Source organism: Leucopleurus acutus (assembly GCF_964270905.1).
Source record: "Leucopleurus acutus genome assembly, chromosome: 9".
Classification (NCBI taxonomy): domain Eukaryota; kingdom Metazoa; phylum Chordata; class Mammalia; order Artiodactyla; family Delphinidae; genus Leucopleurus; species Leucopleurus acutus.
The window spans coordinates 62,927,613-62,944,642 of record NC_139144.1 but is presented as its reverse complement, the minus strand read 5'-3'; the positions used below and the strand labels follow the sequence as shown (position 1 = coordinate 62,944,642).

Sequence of the window (17,030 nt, the reverse complement as noted above, 5' to 3'; positions counted from 1 at the left end):
TTTCAGACACTGAAGTCTTAATGTCTTTTACTTTACACATATTCTTTCTCAGTAAGACACAGAAGAGTGTGTTCTACTAAAAACAGTGTAATACATGAAGAAAGAAAAGACATGAGACCAAGGAACTAGGAGATTTAACCTGAGAGAAAAATGAAACTCCCAGAATGATAATGAACAGAGACCTCCCCCAATAACTAATTCAGAATGCCGTTGGTCAGAAGGCCCCAGAAGAGATTTAACAAGAACATGAAATTCACAGAATACATAGCTTATGAACAAATGTAAATATACAACTGAGGGAGGGTTTGGCGACTACATGCAAAACTAAACAAAAATTTTTTTAAATTGTACAGGAAAAGAAAAGCAGCCAACTGTGAACAGGATGCTGAATTAGTAGAAGTTAATTACTAAGATACAGAATAAGTAACATTTAAAATACAACAAATGCAGGTAGTTCATCTAACTTCTGATTCACATCTGCAAATAACTAAGGAAATTACCCTACACACTTCTTATGAGACGCAAATGAGTTAGTGCTTGTGAAATCACTTTCCAAATCCATAAATTAATACATAAAAGTAATAGTATTAGTTCTATGTTTAAAAAGACACTAAAAGTGGTCTATAATATTAAATATTCTTCATTTACATTTTTTCTTAAGGAAACTAATGACATCCCTCCGAAGAACTCTTTAAGTGGCAAGATGGTGGAAAGAGTGAAACATGGGAGTTACTAAGGAACTGAGATTTCAAGGTGACCAGATGTACTTTTTGAAGACATGTTATAATAGACGGGAAATCTGAAAAATTCCAAATCAAGACCTTAGAGATCTCAGACCAGAGCATGTCAAAAGCCCAGCAAAGCAGTATATTCCTTTATCAAATGCCATGTCAACCAGGTTGCCTGAGATGCAGTAAATCATATAACATAAAAATGCTAAGTTTCTCAGATACTTCCCTGGAGAAGTAGCATACACTTAACAAAAGAACTGACCTGCCTTAACTTCTCACCAACCATCTCCCCCAACCATCTCCAACCACCCACAAAACATATTCAGACTGATTAAGAATGTTTTGTAGCACAGTCAAATGGTTATGAAAAAAAGAGCTATTATTAAGCACAGCATAATTTTATTTCTAAGACAACTTTATGATTGTCCCCATTTGTATAGTCCACATTATACCTATTTTCTTTGGCTCAAAAATTCAGTTTACACATACCTACTTTACACAAATAAAAACATAACACTTCTCTCTGGAGAAATAAGTTTTTATATATGATGTAAATAAACAATAATTTTGGTGATCATTAGCCTTGTTATCAAATACAAAATGTATCTTTAGAACACTGAATATTTACGAAGTTTTTACCATCTGACTAACACAGTAAATGCACTGTAAAACTTAATTCAAACATTCAGGGGAGATTCGTGGAAACAGAGACATATAGAAAAACTAAAACTAAAATTTTGGATTTTTTTTTTTACAAAATCTGAGAAGTTGAGAAGAGTAAAGGACATGGTCTTCCTGAAGAGGGTGAGAATGAGAAGAGGGATGTGAGTCTTGAATGTTTTCATTTTTGATGGAGGTTCAAATGTTAGTTTAAAATAATGATATAACATACCTTATACAGATTACTTTAAGCCTCACAATACCACAAAACAAGATTTTTATCCTGATTTTAGAGATGAGAAAACTAAGGTAAGGAGGGATTAAATAACTTGCTTAAGGTCACACAGTACGGATGGACTTAATCCAGGCAGCCTGACTTGAAAACCCAAACTCTTCCCCATAATAACAGAGTACCGCCTGCACATACAGAGAGAGCATTCCATCTCCTACACTTCGGTGACTGATTTATGGATAGGCACAGAACTCAAATCAGAGTCCTTCTGCTAGAGCTGGAGGGAAATATACCCTTCAGGCCACTCAGATAACATGTGGATGGAAGTAAGGGTGAGCCTTCAGGCCATCAGCTTAAAGAAGGCCTAATAATCAATACAAGAGGATAAAACTAGATAACAAGTAAAAGGAAACCAGGGTGTGGATGTGCACGCACACACACAGAATTGCTCAATTTCAGCTCCACGGACCCTGGTTCCCGAACTTGTTCCTTTGATTCTGTGGGCTATTTTAGGATCCTTTCTAGTATATTGAGACAATATACTGTTTTTCCATTTAATGCTATTTTGCATTGTATATCTATCATGTGCAGTTGAAAAAGTCTTCAGAGTCTCTGACTACAATGTAATATTCCTAGTTAATACTAGAGCTGTGCAGCATTGGTGATATAGTGGTGTGCACAGCTGCCTTCCTAGTTGACACCAGAAATAACAAAAGGGTAGCAAGAACAACAACAGTAAATTTACCACGTAAAAATTTACCACAGCTACACTTTACAATAACTCCCAGGTTAAAGAAAAAAATCTAAATGTAGTTAATATAATTATTCCTCAACAGAGCTGACTTAAAATGAAAAAAGTATACTTAATGACAATGAAAATACTAAATGTCTAAAGCTGTGGGAAGTAACTGTATGTATTGAAGAGCAATCATAGCCTTAAATGCTTTTATTATTTAAAAAAAAGAAAAATAAATGAACTAAGAAGCTAAGAGAAAATAAAATTAACTACAAAATGAGAAAGAAACTAAAAGATAAAACAACTAATGAAATAAAAATCAATAATAAAAATAGTAACATTTATTGTTCAAACCAAGACCTGGCTCTTTCAAACAAATTACATGTAACAACCCACTATATATATATATATATATATATATATACACACACACACACACACACACACGACACACACAGATATATATATGGTTTCTTTGTTCTTTTTCTCAGCTCACATGTATACAAATAGGATAAATTAATGAACTATCACGGACTACTCACAATTCAAGCAAAAATTAGGAATTTATTCAATTCCTAATGGTCAGAATTTACTAAATTCAAATGATGCAATGTACTTACTCTTTTTTTTGATATACTAAATTTCTTTATTGTAAAAATAAAAGAGAGAGAGAGAGAGAGGGAGCACACACACACACTGAATAAAATAATGGTTCTGACAGCTATTACTCGAAATGCACCTACCAATATGCACTTGTTAAGTACCAAAAACCTCATTTGAGTTTTCATGGGAAGAAAAAAAAATGATATGGATAGTCCTAAAAATTATACCTTGCTTGAAGAAGTTGCCCCTTCTAAAGGGCAATTTCAGCAATAAAGATCAAATGCCTTGAACAAATGCATATCTTTGGTTCTCACGATTCCTTGTCTCTGATAAATTTCTAAGAACTGGAGAAATATAACAATTTGCATGCCAGGATTTTGACAGCAATAGTATGTTTAATAGTACCACCAAACTGCAAACTAACTGCAGTTGACCACTGAACAACACAAGTTTGAACTGTGGGAGTCAAATTATCCATGGACTTTCCTCAATATAGTAAATACTGCAGTACACCATCTGCAGTTGGTTGACCCCCCACACCTAACCGTGGATGTGGAGGAATGGCGATTTCAGAGGGGGGTACAAATGAAAATGGACTGCCCAGAGCACCTGTACCCTTAACCCACACGTTGTTCAAGGGTTGGCTAATCCTTCACTCCTCTGCATCTAATCCAGTTGGTTCCATCTTCAAAGAATCGGATATCTAGAGTCTGGCAACTCTTCACCAACGCCAGTGCCGCCACCCTGTCCAAGCCATTGTTATCTCTTGCCAAGAGTTTTTGCATCTTTGGTCGACTCTTGGTCTCTAGGGTCTACTCCCACACAACGGCCAGAGCAATCCTTTAAGAGCCTAAGTCAGGTTACGTCAATCTTCTCAAAAGAACTCTCTAATGCTTCCCCATCTCTAAAACAAAACTCTAAAAACCAGGTCAATGGTTATGAGGCATTTCATGAGACTGCCCCACCCCACTCCTCTCATCTTCTACCACCCTCTGCACTCCAACTACACTGGTTTCATAGCTGTCCCCAGAACACATCAGGAACATTCATTACAATCACACCTTTGTACCTTTCTAGTTACTGTTCTTCTGCCTGGGTTTGCTTCTCCCCTAGAGATCCTTCATGGCTTACTCCCTAAGTCTCTGCTTGAATGTCACCTTATCAGAGAGGTTATCCCTAAAACCCTATTTAAAATAGGGACAAATCTCCACCCCACAATCTCCATCTACCTTTCCACGCCATTTTCTCCATCACATTCTACGCCCTCTGACACACTATATATCTTACTTGTTTGTTTACTGTCTCCCCCAAGCCGAATATAAGGCTCATGAAAGCACGGAGCTTTCTTCACTTCTAAATCCTCAGGACAGTGCAAGGCAAAGTAGGTCTTCATTAAATATTTATTGAATGAATTCTGGAGTAGCAGGCAGTCATTAAAAATAATGCTGTAAAAAAAAAATGATAGAAGAAACTGATGAAGTAGAAAGAGCATTTTATCAAGGAATATGTAACCCATGGATCAAAGAAGAAATCACAAGGGAAATTAGAAAATATTTTTAACTGAATGTTAACAAAACACTTCAAAATTTGTGGCATTCAGCTAAAGCCAATTCTTGGAGGGAAATCTGTAGTTTTAAAATCTTTTATTAGAACATCAGTAAGGTTTAAAATCAAAAGAATATACAAGAATGACTTTCAAATTTTCTATCTAAGACATATATATGGAAAAACAGACATCAGCAATTTATTCTGGTTATTTCTCATGGTAATATTACAAATGATTTGCAATTGCTTATATGTGCCTTTCTGTATTTTCCACATTTTAGTTTTGTCTAATGAACACATTATTTTTTTTTTTTTTTTTTTTTTTTTTTTGCGGTACTCGGGCCTCTCACCGCTGCGGCCTCTCCCGTTGCGGAGCACAGGCCCCGGATGTGCAGGCTCAGTGACCATGGCTCACGGGCCCAGCCGCTTCACAGCATGCGGGATCCTCCCGGATCGGGGCACGAACCTGCGTCCTCTGCATCGGCAGACGGACTCCCAACCACTGTGCCACCAGGGAAGCCCTGAACACATTATTTTAATAAAAAACATTTTAAACCACTTCTTTTCCTTGTGCTTTAATTGTAATCACTGGCCTCCTACTCTGCCTGTATCTTAAAATTCTTGCTCCCCGGTGTTCCATGCTTGCTCCTCAATTTACATCCATCCCTCAGTATCCTACCCACTGTTCAGCTTCACTTATGATCTGCAAACTGACCATTTCTCAATTTTTTGTAATGTCCTAAATTAGAGACTTACAGTTCCAATTGTTTAAAAGATGCTTCTAGATGGAAATCCTCAAAATTTAACAAGCCTAAAAGGACTCATTATCATTTCCTAAAACTTGTTCTTTATTTTTAATATTGGTTAATGACAACACTACACACCCCCGTTCTCAATTCTATCAGTTGTATATTAGAAATCTCAATCAAATCCTCTTCCTCACCTATGCCATGATTTCAATTTAGGCATCTTCCACCAATTATATTCTAATAGAGTCCTAGCTTAGCTTCCTGCTACCACTCTCCCACTCCTAACAAGCAATTTAATCATCATCAGGGCAATTGTATACAGCTTTGAAGGCTGCCATCATATAAACTATGATTGTAATGGTGCCCCTGGCCTGATCATGATACCACCCTGCTTTAAAACTCGGTTAAGTAAAACAAACTTGTAGCACTGTAAAATCCTTCAACAACTGGTTCAAGGCTATTCTTCTAGCTTCATGTTCTCATCTATCATTCCTCTTTGCACCCTACAATCCAGACACACAACTTTTCAAGATTCTGTATCAAAGCCAAGGCTTTTGTGGATTCTTCTTTAGTCTGTACTGTCCTCCCTGCAGAAAACTTCTAAATCCTTCAAAACACAGTTCAAATGTTATCTTCCTCTGTGAGGTATTCTTAGACTGCTCTAGTATTGATACCTCAACAAAGTATTTTGTTAACAGTCCTACTTATTATAGCACCTGTTACAAGTGTATAATCATCTCAAATTCAACTGAGGGCTGAGCAAGAACAGCCAGAAGCCCCAGGTTTGTACCCCTGACAACTACAATGCCCAGCCCCTAGGAGGGGCTCGATTCATGTTTACTTAAACAACCCTTAGCACCTACAATATTACAACTTCTTCAAAGTAAATAAATAATGAGTTCAAAAATATGGTTAGAACAATTGTATGTTTAGCTGGTCAACCTAAGTCTATAATCAGTGTGGCCACACGTGATCCCTGCCTCCTGATATTTACACCTTTCTGTCATTCCCTCCACCTTGAGTATGAGCAGGACCTGTGACTTGTTTATAACCAATGGAATGCAGCAAAGGCAATGGGCTGTGTGTGATTACATGTACATATTTACATAAGACTGTAGCACCAGCCCATCTTGCTAGTCTCTCCTTTGCTGGCTTTGAAGAAGCAAGTTGGCAAGAGCTTAACAACCATGATGAAATGAACTCTGCCAGCAACCTGAGGGAGGGAGCTTGAAAGCAGACCCTTCCCCAGCCCAGACTCTAGATAAACAACCCAGTCCTGGCCAATACCTTGATTGCAGTCTTGCCGAGGACCCAAACTAAGCTGCACCCAGACTCCTAACCCATGGAAACTGTGAGATCATAAAGATGTGTTGCTTTAGGCAGCTAAATTTGTAGTAATTTAATAAGCAGCATAGAAAACTATCCGCAACTGAATACTATCAAACCTAAGGTATTTCTGAACACTTTTTTTCATACAAAGGGCATGTTTGCCCCAATTTCTAAACACTTAAATAAACGTAGAACAAATTTAATTCATTAATAACACCAGTCAAGTACATACATGCAAAATTAAAACATTTAGGAGGTACTGTGCTACAAAAAGCAGTTCCTATACTTCTTTTTTAACTCATTTGCTAAAATACCCGGTTGTACATATACCCAGTATATACAGTAAGTATAACATTAAGGCAATTCTTACAAAAACAAGATAAATAATAAACTGAAAAAAACTGGTATCTAATTAGTGGTATTGGCAACCAGAAAATAAATAAGAACCTACTTACTTGTTACCAGGCAAAGCAATCAAATTGGAGGCCGACGGAGGACTTGCTGTAGACACTACCTGTGAGTAAAACAACAGAGCTCTTTCTGGCTACGTGGACAGCAAGGCATCAAAAGTACTTAGGTCAGGCAGCTCTCATATCAGATAATGCCCAGTGCAACACAAACCACTCCTCCCTCTGGCACACCTTCCACCTTGCAGTCAAGAAAACTCAAAATACTCCCAAAGCAAAGACTTCCAAGGCAGAGTCCACACCTTAGCATAACAAAGCATACAACACAAGGTATCTCCCTAGAGTGTTTAAAGATTATGTGAGATTACAAGTGAGAAACATTAACCATCAGAGTTCCTGTGGGCTGCTTTTTTGTGGGGGGGGGGGGGGAGGGTGACGGGATAGTGGTTAGAAGAGTCATTTTTCTTAAGAAACAGCAGACATTTCTCTTCTACCACCCCATAAAAGCCTTCAATTGAATAAAAGAACATTCAGGAATAGAAAGTAGATTAATCACAATATCCCCAGTTCAAACATTTTAGCACTAGATACTGGTAAGAAGTAGTAACTGAGTACAATTCAATACAGTTAATTAATGGAGATAATCTAACACCTGAAAACCCACATCCATCTTGAAGATTAAGAGAAATAAGTCTGCCAAAAGTACAAATTTTATTTAACATATTGTTTTAAGTGATAACCTAAACCCCTTCAATAAAAGGAAGCATGTTTCCTAAGTAACAGGAGGCACCTGAATTACAATCAGACGACTGAAATACTCATAGGCACAACACGCCCAAAGAAACTCAAGCCAATCAATTAGGAGGAGGCCAAAAGCAACCCAGTACCATCAGTAAATTGTCTAGATTAATTCATTTCACCTTTTTACTTCCAAACTCATGGATGTAAGAGAAGCCCACATGGTTTCTCTAGAAATGAACTCCATTGACTGGTACAATTTTATAGTCCAATTTACCTCTGCCATCCTTGCTGGATCATTAAACACTATTTTACCACGCATATAATTGATTTTATGAACATTTAGCAACTTGATAGTGGAAAAAATGTAGACACACAATAGAGCCAAAAAAATCCTAAGATACCACCAAGTCTTTTAAATATTAGACTATTCCCTTAAAGACCTGTTTTAGAACAAACGTGATAAAGAAAAGGCTTTTGTTCACTGTAATAGTATTAAACTCAGCACTCTGAAAAGAATAACAAAAAGAAGAAAAACCTACTTGACCTAAAAACTCCTACATGTTTTATAATCATATTCTGATATACAATAATTCAGTCCTAAGAAGTTCTAGGAAATCTCTGTAAACTGAAATATGTGAATTAAGCACCTCGCTTCTGGTTCTCTAGAGGGAACTAAATAAGAGCGAATATAGCCAAAATACATGTCCCAAAGAGAGAAAAACATAAACCAACACAGAAAACCTCATTTAATTTGGTAATTCATTATGACGGAACTAGTAACAATTCAACTTGTCAGACTTCTAAATTTTTCTTTAGAAAGTGGTATTGTTTAGGTTTTCCTTTTCTATAAATTACATGACACCCTCTAAAGAAAGATAATTTTGAATCTTATTAGCACCATATTTCCCTATTAGGAGACAGTAACAATACAAACCTCAATTAAAATAAGTTTTATAAACTTACAGAAATAACTTCCCACTAATTTAGAAATATCCCTTTTCTCAATTTTCAGATGGAGTTACTTTATAATGCCCAAACATCTGTACAACTTGTAACTGAATAAACACATTAACACTATAATAGATACTAAAAAATTAACTCAACACGGAGTATAATAAAGCCTAGGTTTTAAAATAATAAGATTCATCACCTGGTTCCCTAAATCTCAGGATGATGACAAACATGCTTCTATTAAGTTTCCCTAATGAGCCCATCCACTGAAATACAGGTAAAAATCTCATTAAAGCAAATGCTGCTGGAAAGGTGCTTTTTCACCTAAGTGTATTCCATCTTCCGGTCTTAACTAGGATTTAAGGTACGCACTTTGATCTGTTCCCATCATTTAATAAGAAAAAATAATTTGTGATCCTCTTCCAAACTTTCTCAACTGGGGTTCCTCATCTGAATTACCAAACCCAAGATTATGTGAATGACTGTTTTCTTAAATTTCCTGAGAAAGATATATAACTAGAAACATTCTAAATGCACAGGAGAAAAAAATTAATTAATTGCATACAACAGATGCCTTAAGACATTAGGGCTCCATTCTCTAGAGACTTGGTTAAGAAAGGCTGCCACAGTTCTCAGTGCCACTGTGCTTCCACCAGGCCCCAGTCATCCTAACCCCCAAAATACTAAAAGGACTAAGTGCACAAATCTAGGAATTTAGATGAGAAAAAAGATAAACGCTTTACTTCTCCAACTTTCAGCAACTAGATCTTCTTCATTTGCTCTTACTATGAATTAATAGCACAGGTGTCAACTATTTGCCCCTGCTCTGAATGAAACATATTTAAGAAAATAAACCCATACAAATATACTCTTTGTTAAAAGAAATTATCAGCGCTATAAAAAAAACTGAATTAAGACACTCCATCAGTATACCAAAGAAACAAAAACTACTAATTTAACAAACCCTTTCCTATTCCCCCTTCTTTAGCAAGCTTCTAAATATACATAACTGCTAAATGCAAATTTTAATCTTAAAAAGATAATCATTTTTTAAAAACCAGCTTATTAGCCTTTATTCTTGCACTAATCTTCCATTCTCAAGAAACTGTCTTTTGTTATTCTTCGATGTGGTGACTACAGTACCTTCAGCTGTGTTAATTATGAATCACAAATCACAGTATGGTCAGCACTAATTCTTTTTCTCAAAAACAAAATTTTTTTTTAATGGCTAATCTTAGGAAAAGTCAATATTTTTAGTTACACAGCAGAAATCACTTTAATAACAATTAATTAAAGTAAGGTGACTAGAGAGTTGTTCTATATTTTGAATATACAAACCAGTATTAAGAAGATGGAAAAAACTAGACATGTCATTCCCATTTTTAATTTATGCAAAGGGGAATGCTGATAGTACAGAACAGAGCAGTTAAATTACATTATTGAATATTCCACTTTACCAACCACCTACTCAAATTTCTCACATTTATGAGCACATGAGTAAAAGGGATACAGAAATGGAAATGATGGTGTTTTCACTATTCATCTGTGCTCAACTGTGAATGCAGATAATATGATGCATAACGCAATGATATGGAAACGTTTATCTTCTATAGTCTGCATCTCTAGCCAGAGTTAACGTCTACTTCTTTTCATGAACTGGGAAGCGAGGGTGTCTTAATTCATTTATCATTAACCGTTTTGACAAAAAGTTCATAAGCATAAAACATAACTGAAGAGGTAGAATTTGTTTTCCTCAGATCAGGGGCATCCTTACCCCTCTGTTTCTACATAAACACATATCGTTTAACTACTAAAATTTCCATTTTTCAGTGTCTTTCCCTGAACTCTAGTGAACATGGCTTTTCAAAAGCACCTAGGGCTTTTACTGCATCTTGCAGGCAGAGTTATGATAATTAATCTTCTTAAGAAACTGTTTTCAATTTTTTAATGCTCTGTCCAAATTAAGCAGGACTCATATTAACCATTATCTAAAGTAGCAGTTTACTGGGGTTTAAAAATATACATTTCATTAACACATTCATCCAATTAAAGTGTACGCAACAGGTGGGACTATTTACACAGATATAAGAATTACAGTTTTATATATTAACAGTCACTCCAAAGACGATAACTCCCTTCTTCTTCAAATACTCATCTGTTCATTTCAGACTCTGACTTTTGGCCTTTAAAAACTGCTCACCACTCGAGTCACCAGATAGAACTACATTTAGCAACGGGTCTTCTCCTGACTTCCTGCTACTAAAACCCACAAGCACCAGGGCTGTTGCGTCGGTTTGTTTTAAAAACACTATTTGCTCCCTTCACCTCCGGGGGGCAAACAAGGTCCTTCTGGACTAAGGAGCCGCGAAGAGGTGAGGGTGCACTTTGTGTTAAAAAAAAAACAAACAAACACAAGGGTCGCGCGGCAGCGGCGCTGCAGGGGTTAAGAGGCGATCTCTCTCTCTCTCTCTCTCTCTCTCTCTCTCTGTCTTTCTGTCTCTGTCTCTCTCTCTGTCTCTCTCTCTCTCTCTCCCCCCCCTCAAGAGGGGTGACCCGGCCCGGCAGAGCGGCGAACCCCCGGCGCCCAAGCTGAAGGAGAAAAGGAGAAGGGTAAAAATAAGCGCAGCCGCGGCCCACGTGCCGCCCGCGGGAGCCAAGGAGGGAAGGGGCCATACCTCCAAACATGTGCGGCGAGAGGTGAGCTGGTAAGGAGCCGATCACCAGGCGTGGGCCGCCGGGACCCCCGCCCGCCGGCCGGTCCCTGCCGCCGCCGCCGCCGTCCTCGGGGCTGCTGTGAACCGAGTCCTGGGAGCCGTACGGGCCGCTGCTGCTGTTGGGGATGCTGAAGGTGGACTGCGCCGCGCGGGCCCCCGCCGCCACGGTCCCCACGGCCCCGCCTAGGGAGCGGCTGCGTGGGGCCGCCGAGGCCGCCGCGGCGCCACCGGAGGCGCTGGGCTGGTGCGCGCCGGGCACCTGAGCCGGAAACCTCCCGGCGGCCGCGGCTCGCGCCCCGCCGCCCGCGGTCCCGTTGGCCCCTCCGCCGCTGCTGGAAGGTAAATCCGAGCCCGAGTACGCGCGGGTGCGGCCGTTAGCAGCGGCCGGGCCGCTCTGCTTGGCGCCCATGTCCGCCCTGTCCCGGGCCGGGCCCGCGCGCAGCGCCCGGAGCGCCGGGAGGGGGGGAGCGAGCGCGTGAGCGAGAGGGCAGGGTCGAGGCGCCGAGGCCGGCGCAGACAGAAGCCCGCACGTCCAGGGCCGCAGCCCGGCGCCCCGAGGGGCGGTCTGCGCCCGGCGCGCTCTTCTCGGGGTTGGCGGGCGAGACCTGCTGCCTGACAGGGGGCGCGGGAGACGAGGAGAGACGGAGAGGAAGGAGGCCCCGGCTCCCGTGGGCGCCGCTCGCTGGCTCCAGCGGGAGGGGCGGCTCAGGTGGCTGCGCGGCTGCTGCTGCTTTCGGTTCTAGTGCGCCGCGACGGGCCGCTGCCGCTCTCTGCCGCCGCCGCGCTCTGCGCCGAGAGCCTCGGCACCGCCTCCTCCCGGGCGGCCGCCGCTACCGCCGCCATCCTCCTGCTCCCACGGCGGCTCGCGGGTGAGTGGGAGGCGCCCGCCCAGACTCAGCCAAGGCCACCTTCCCTCCTCCCCCAGCCACCCAGCTGTTATTAACGGAGAAGCAGGAAAAGCGGGTGGCGCGTGAGGGGAGGACGCCGGAGGGGAGGGAGGAGCGGCGCGTGCTTCCCGGCAACCGTCACCGCGCTCCCCCGGTGAAGGAGGGGCGGGGGTGGGGGGGGGAAGGTGGGACACGAAGGTAGGGGTGCCCAGGAGGGGAGGAGGTTCAGCGGCCCTCTCACCGGCAGGCGGAGAAGCTCCGCTGCTCCGGCATGCGCCAGGGCCGGAGTGTTTGGGTCGCGCGCGGTGACCCCGCCCCCTGGCGCCGCCCAGCGGATTGGCTCCCGCCAGCCTGGCCCCGCCTCCCCCAGCCGCGGCCTTCCCGCTTCGGCCTTGTCTCGCGTAGGTGCCTTGGTGTGGTAGGTGCTGTCACCCGCGGAATCGGTGATGGACAGGTCGCTGGCCCCGCCCTCTCATGCAGGGCGCGCGCCTCCTCTCCAGCGCAGGGCCTACGCCGATTGGAGGGACTGAGCCCCTCGGAGCGCCAACCAGAAGGCGGCCCCTCCTGCCGCACGTGGCCCTCGGACGCCGGACCTGACCGTGGGTCTACTTCAGCTTTTTCCAGCTGGGGCTGGGAATGGCTCGGTCCTGTGTCCCGAGTCATTTAGTTTGGGTGGGTGTCAACTTCCTCCTTGGTGTTACTCCGAGTGTGTCGTTTAAATAAAACAGAAGCTCACCAATGCTGATGATAAAAGACTGAAAACAAAAGAAAGAACAGAGGAGGCATAAGCCAACTTGATCTGAATTAGATCTATCCCATTTAAACACTCTGAGTGTGGAAAAAGCACAGAGTTGATAGAACTAACGATAATCCAGCCTGATCTTCAGTTGTAGGGCAAAAACTGTGGCACAGAGAAAGCACCCAATTCAGGAGACCTGGGGTCTAGGTCTGGGACCAAAACTAAGTTACGTGTAATAAGCAAATTATTTTACCTTTTTGAACTTTAGTTTCCTTACCTGGGATCTTGGTATCAAATCTCGAGGGTACCTGCTGTTTTAAAATCCTGTAATTTCTCTAAAATGGCAATTAATAAAATTCTCACTCCATTCATAACTGTAATGTGGTGTCTTGGTAGCAAAGCATGGTCTGGATACCCAGTGGACAGCCTGCTCTGACCCTCCCATTTTTAAAATGCCTAAAAGTGTCCTCTATATGAAAATAATTGCAACAGGTGTTTTTTGTACAAAGTGCAGACGTAAATACTTTGTCGTTTTTCCATATTTGTAATGAGTCGTTTATGTTATCATTTTTATCAAGCTTTGTAATGATTTTTATCACTCTTTGAGGTATGAGAATCAAGTTTTTAAACAGAAGTGAAGGATATATGTATAGATATTGATGTATTGTGTGTGTGTGTGTATATATGTATACACACACACAAAGCTACTCAATTCAAATCTAACATTCTTTCATCTTGGGTATGAGCTTACTGAAACCAACGTTTACTTGGTAAGCAAAGAAAAGTTTGAAATGCCAAAGTGTTACCAGAATGACAAGCTCTCATTTAAGAAGGCATCTAGTGATTTGATCCGATTTAACTTTTATTGAATGAGGCCTTGGGTGCAGAACTGTGGTTCAGCAGGAATTTGTCACCAATATGGCAAGAACTTACTGTTAATAGAGAAAAGTAATAAACTATGATTTTTAAAAAGGAGTAAAAGACTTTTGCAAGTCTCTGAGGAGCTAACAACTGATAAAGAGTTTCATACTCATCATTATATACTCTATCATGTATAAAATTTTATACATCATTTATACATTATGCATTTTAAAAGTTTAGATAACTATAAAATGGAATAAACCCCATTTATTAGTTAAAACTATTCAATGGAAATCTTTAACTCTGTGACTCTTACTCATATCCAGATTTAGTTATACTTTGCTTCATCACATCCAAACCTATATTTTTAAGTGATTTTTACCCAGACATTAATTACACCTGAAAAGCACTCAACATTTATTCATTTATTCCTACCTAGGAAAAAAATCCCCTTATAGTGCCAGGTTTCCAGCATTCACACCACTCACAACAGTTGGAATTTTACATTTGTTTGATTATTGATGTCCGTTCCTCACAAGACTGTAAGTTCCATGAGGGCATGGAAAGTGGTTTTTTGGCTCACCGTTGCAGTGCTTGGCACGCAGTAACCTCTAGGTAAGTATTTGTTGAATAAATGAGTAGTGAGAAGGCCATTTACAGGCTGAACATTGGATACAGAGGATAAAAATTGGAGTTGGATAAAAATTCATTCAGCTCATAGATATGTGCTTTGTGTTCCTCAGTGCCAGGGATGGCATCTTAGTCAAGGCAGGCTAAGCCACGCAGTGGAAACAAGCCCCTCAGCCTCAGGGTCTTGATGGAATGAAAGCACGTTACAAGTTCACTTGGTACACCCTCTCATCTCCCTCCGAACAGTTCCCCACTTAAGTGGCAATCCTGGGTATCTCTTCTCCAAGCGGTGACTCAGGGACCCAGCCTCTTATCTAGTGCTAAGCAGGCCCCTGGGTCCCTCACAGAGTCCGTCACTAGATCCTGTGCACCTGGCTGGCCAAAGAAAAGGGGCAGATATTGGAAGAAGTTTTGGCCAAGCCTGGAAGGGTTTGCAACCCTCTACCCACTATCCATGTTGGCAGAAATCGGTCACATAGGCAAACCTACCTGCAAAGGGGTCAGAAAATGTGGTTTTGTGTGTGTGTCCAGGAAGAGAAAGAAAAAATTTTGGCAAGCACATAGCAAGCGTGTCTTTGCCACACACACGAACAATTGTCTGGCTATCAAATATCTAAGCTAAATATGAAATCTTAGTAAAACATTTTACAATAAACAAAGTTACATGAAAAAATTCAAGTGTCAGCTCCTGTTATTAAGCCGTCAAAATGTCATAAAGAAAAATTTTTTGTGTCTGTGTGGATCAGCTAAATTCCTTCTGCTTTAAACTGTGTATCTAGAAACACCATCTAGCACAACTGATTAGTTTCAAAACAGAACATCATGTTAAAATGTGGTTATCCAAAGAAAATAAAAACACTAATTCAAAAAGATTAAAAAAAAAGTGGTCATCATCTTGATTAAATTCCCTCTCCATATGGATCTCCCCTGTCACCCCACTCTTAACGCCATCGTCACAGGCTAACTTCAGTATTCCCACTCAGTGCTGTGTTCATAATCCCTTCACAGCACTGATCTTCACAGCACGATTGTATTATTATTATTGATCTTCTGGCTGTCATTAAACAACACTGTCCATGATAGGCCTCACATCTGTACCCCCAGCATCTAACACAGTGCCTGGGACCTATGATGGTACAATAAGTGATCTGTGAATGAATGAATGAATGAATAAAGGAGTGAATGAATATTCCAGCTTCAGTGATTGTTTCCTGAAGGTTGCACATGACCTAATCTTCCTTGACATTTCCTCTGTGGCAGATGCCCCTTCTGTTTCCTCTCTGGGTGGGACTTTTTGTTTCTTTCACCTCGAGGATTCTGGAGTTACGAAACTGGCCTGCTATGTTCTCTCCTTGGCCCTCTTTCCTCTCTCCTCTGTCTCTCTCCAAACAGGAATCCACATTAAACTGTCACTGTGTTTTCTTGTCAGCCAAACAGTTCTGACTTCATTTAAAATTTGTAGCTTCTTTATTCTACCCTCTACCAGTTCTTCAAAAATTAAAAGTGCTGCTTCATCCAAATCAGTGCACATGTATAGAACTGAACAAAGTTTTATGAGGTCATACCCATGCTACGTGGGATGCACTCCAGTTTCTAGTCTATTCCATTTCACTTTTGTAAAATGCTGGTTACTGCCTGCTGAACTGACTTCATAAGCCACTAATGGGTCGTAATCTGCAGTTTGACAGACGATGGTCTAAATCAGTGCTTTGCAAACTTTAGTGCATGAAAGAATCAACTGGAGACCTTGTTAAAACAGACTGCTGGGCCCTGCCCTCAATGATCCTCCTTCCTTAGGTCAGGGTTGGACCTTGAGAATGTGCATTCTAATGAGCAGCCCAGTGATGCTGCTGCCACAAGACGTCTGACCGTCTTTGGAGAAGTACTGGTCTAAATGACACTCTCCTGTACATAATCAGAACTGTTGTTTTAACGTCTCAGAGACCAGAGCCCCAGCTCTTTAAAATTTCTAGTATTTGAAGCTTTTTTATGCTTTGTTTTTCTTCCTCCTGACAGGGTTAAATGATGATATTTGACCACAGACTTTTGGGGTTCACAATTAGTTTGTATTGTTAAAGCACTTCATGTTGACAAATTTGGTGACCAGAAACCCACACTGGAACAGATAAGCTAGTTGTGGGATCCTCAATAAAAATACCTGCCCAGTCATTTCACTGTTATCTAGTTGAATTGCAATTGGAGTGAGTCTCTTCCCTTTGGCATTTACTCTTTTTTGTGTTTATCTTTCCTCTGTTGCCCACTCTTTTAAAGCTGTGATGGATCAGGCCTTTGACATGTAGGACAGCAGATCTGCACCGGGCAGAAGACCTGTCACACCCCTTAATCTGCTCAGTTAGGCCCATAGCCTCCCAACCATGCTGTCATGCAGTCAGCACCAGCCCTACACTGTCTGCTAAAGTCTCTGCCATCCCACTTTCCTCTCATTATAGTATTTAAAAGATGGCCATGGTTTTGCCTTCTTTTGGGGGGGGAGGGGTATTATATACTACCTAGT

General features: G+C 41.2%; 1 protein-coding gene across 1 annotated transcript in view; it reads right to left on the bottom strand.

Moving 5' to 3' along the window:
* Positions 1 to 12,343, bottom strand: part of ZNRF2 (zinc and ring finger 2) — a 97,485-nt gene extending 85,142 nt beyond the window's left edge. Inside the window, exon 1 of the mRNA XM_082847007.1 lies at positions 11,360 to 12,343. Within this exon, the coding sequence (XP_082703133.1) occupies positions 11,360 to 11,807 (448 nt within the window). The 5' untranslated portion in view covers positions 11,808 to 12,343. The remainder of the gene's footprint in view (positions 1 to 11,359) is intronic.
* Between the last annotated feature and the right edge of the window lie 4,687 nt (positions 12,344 to 17,030).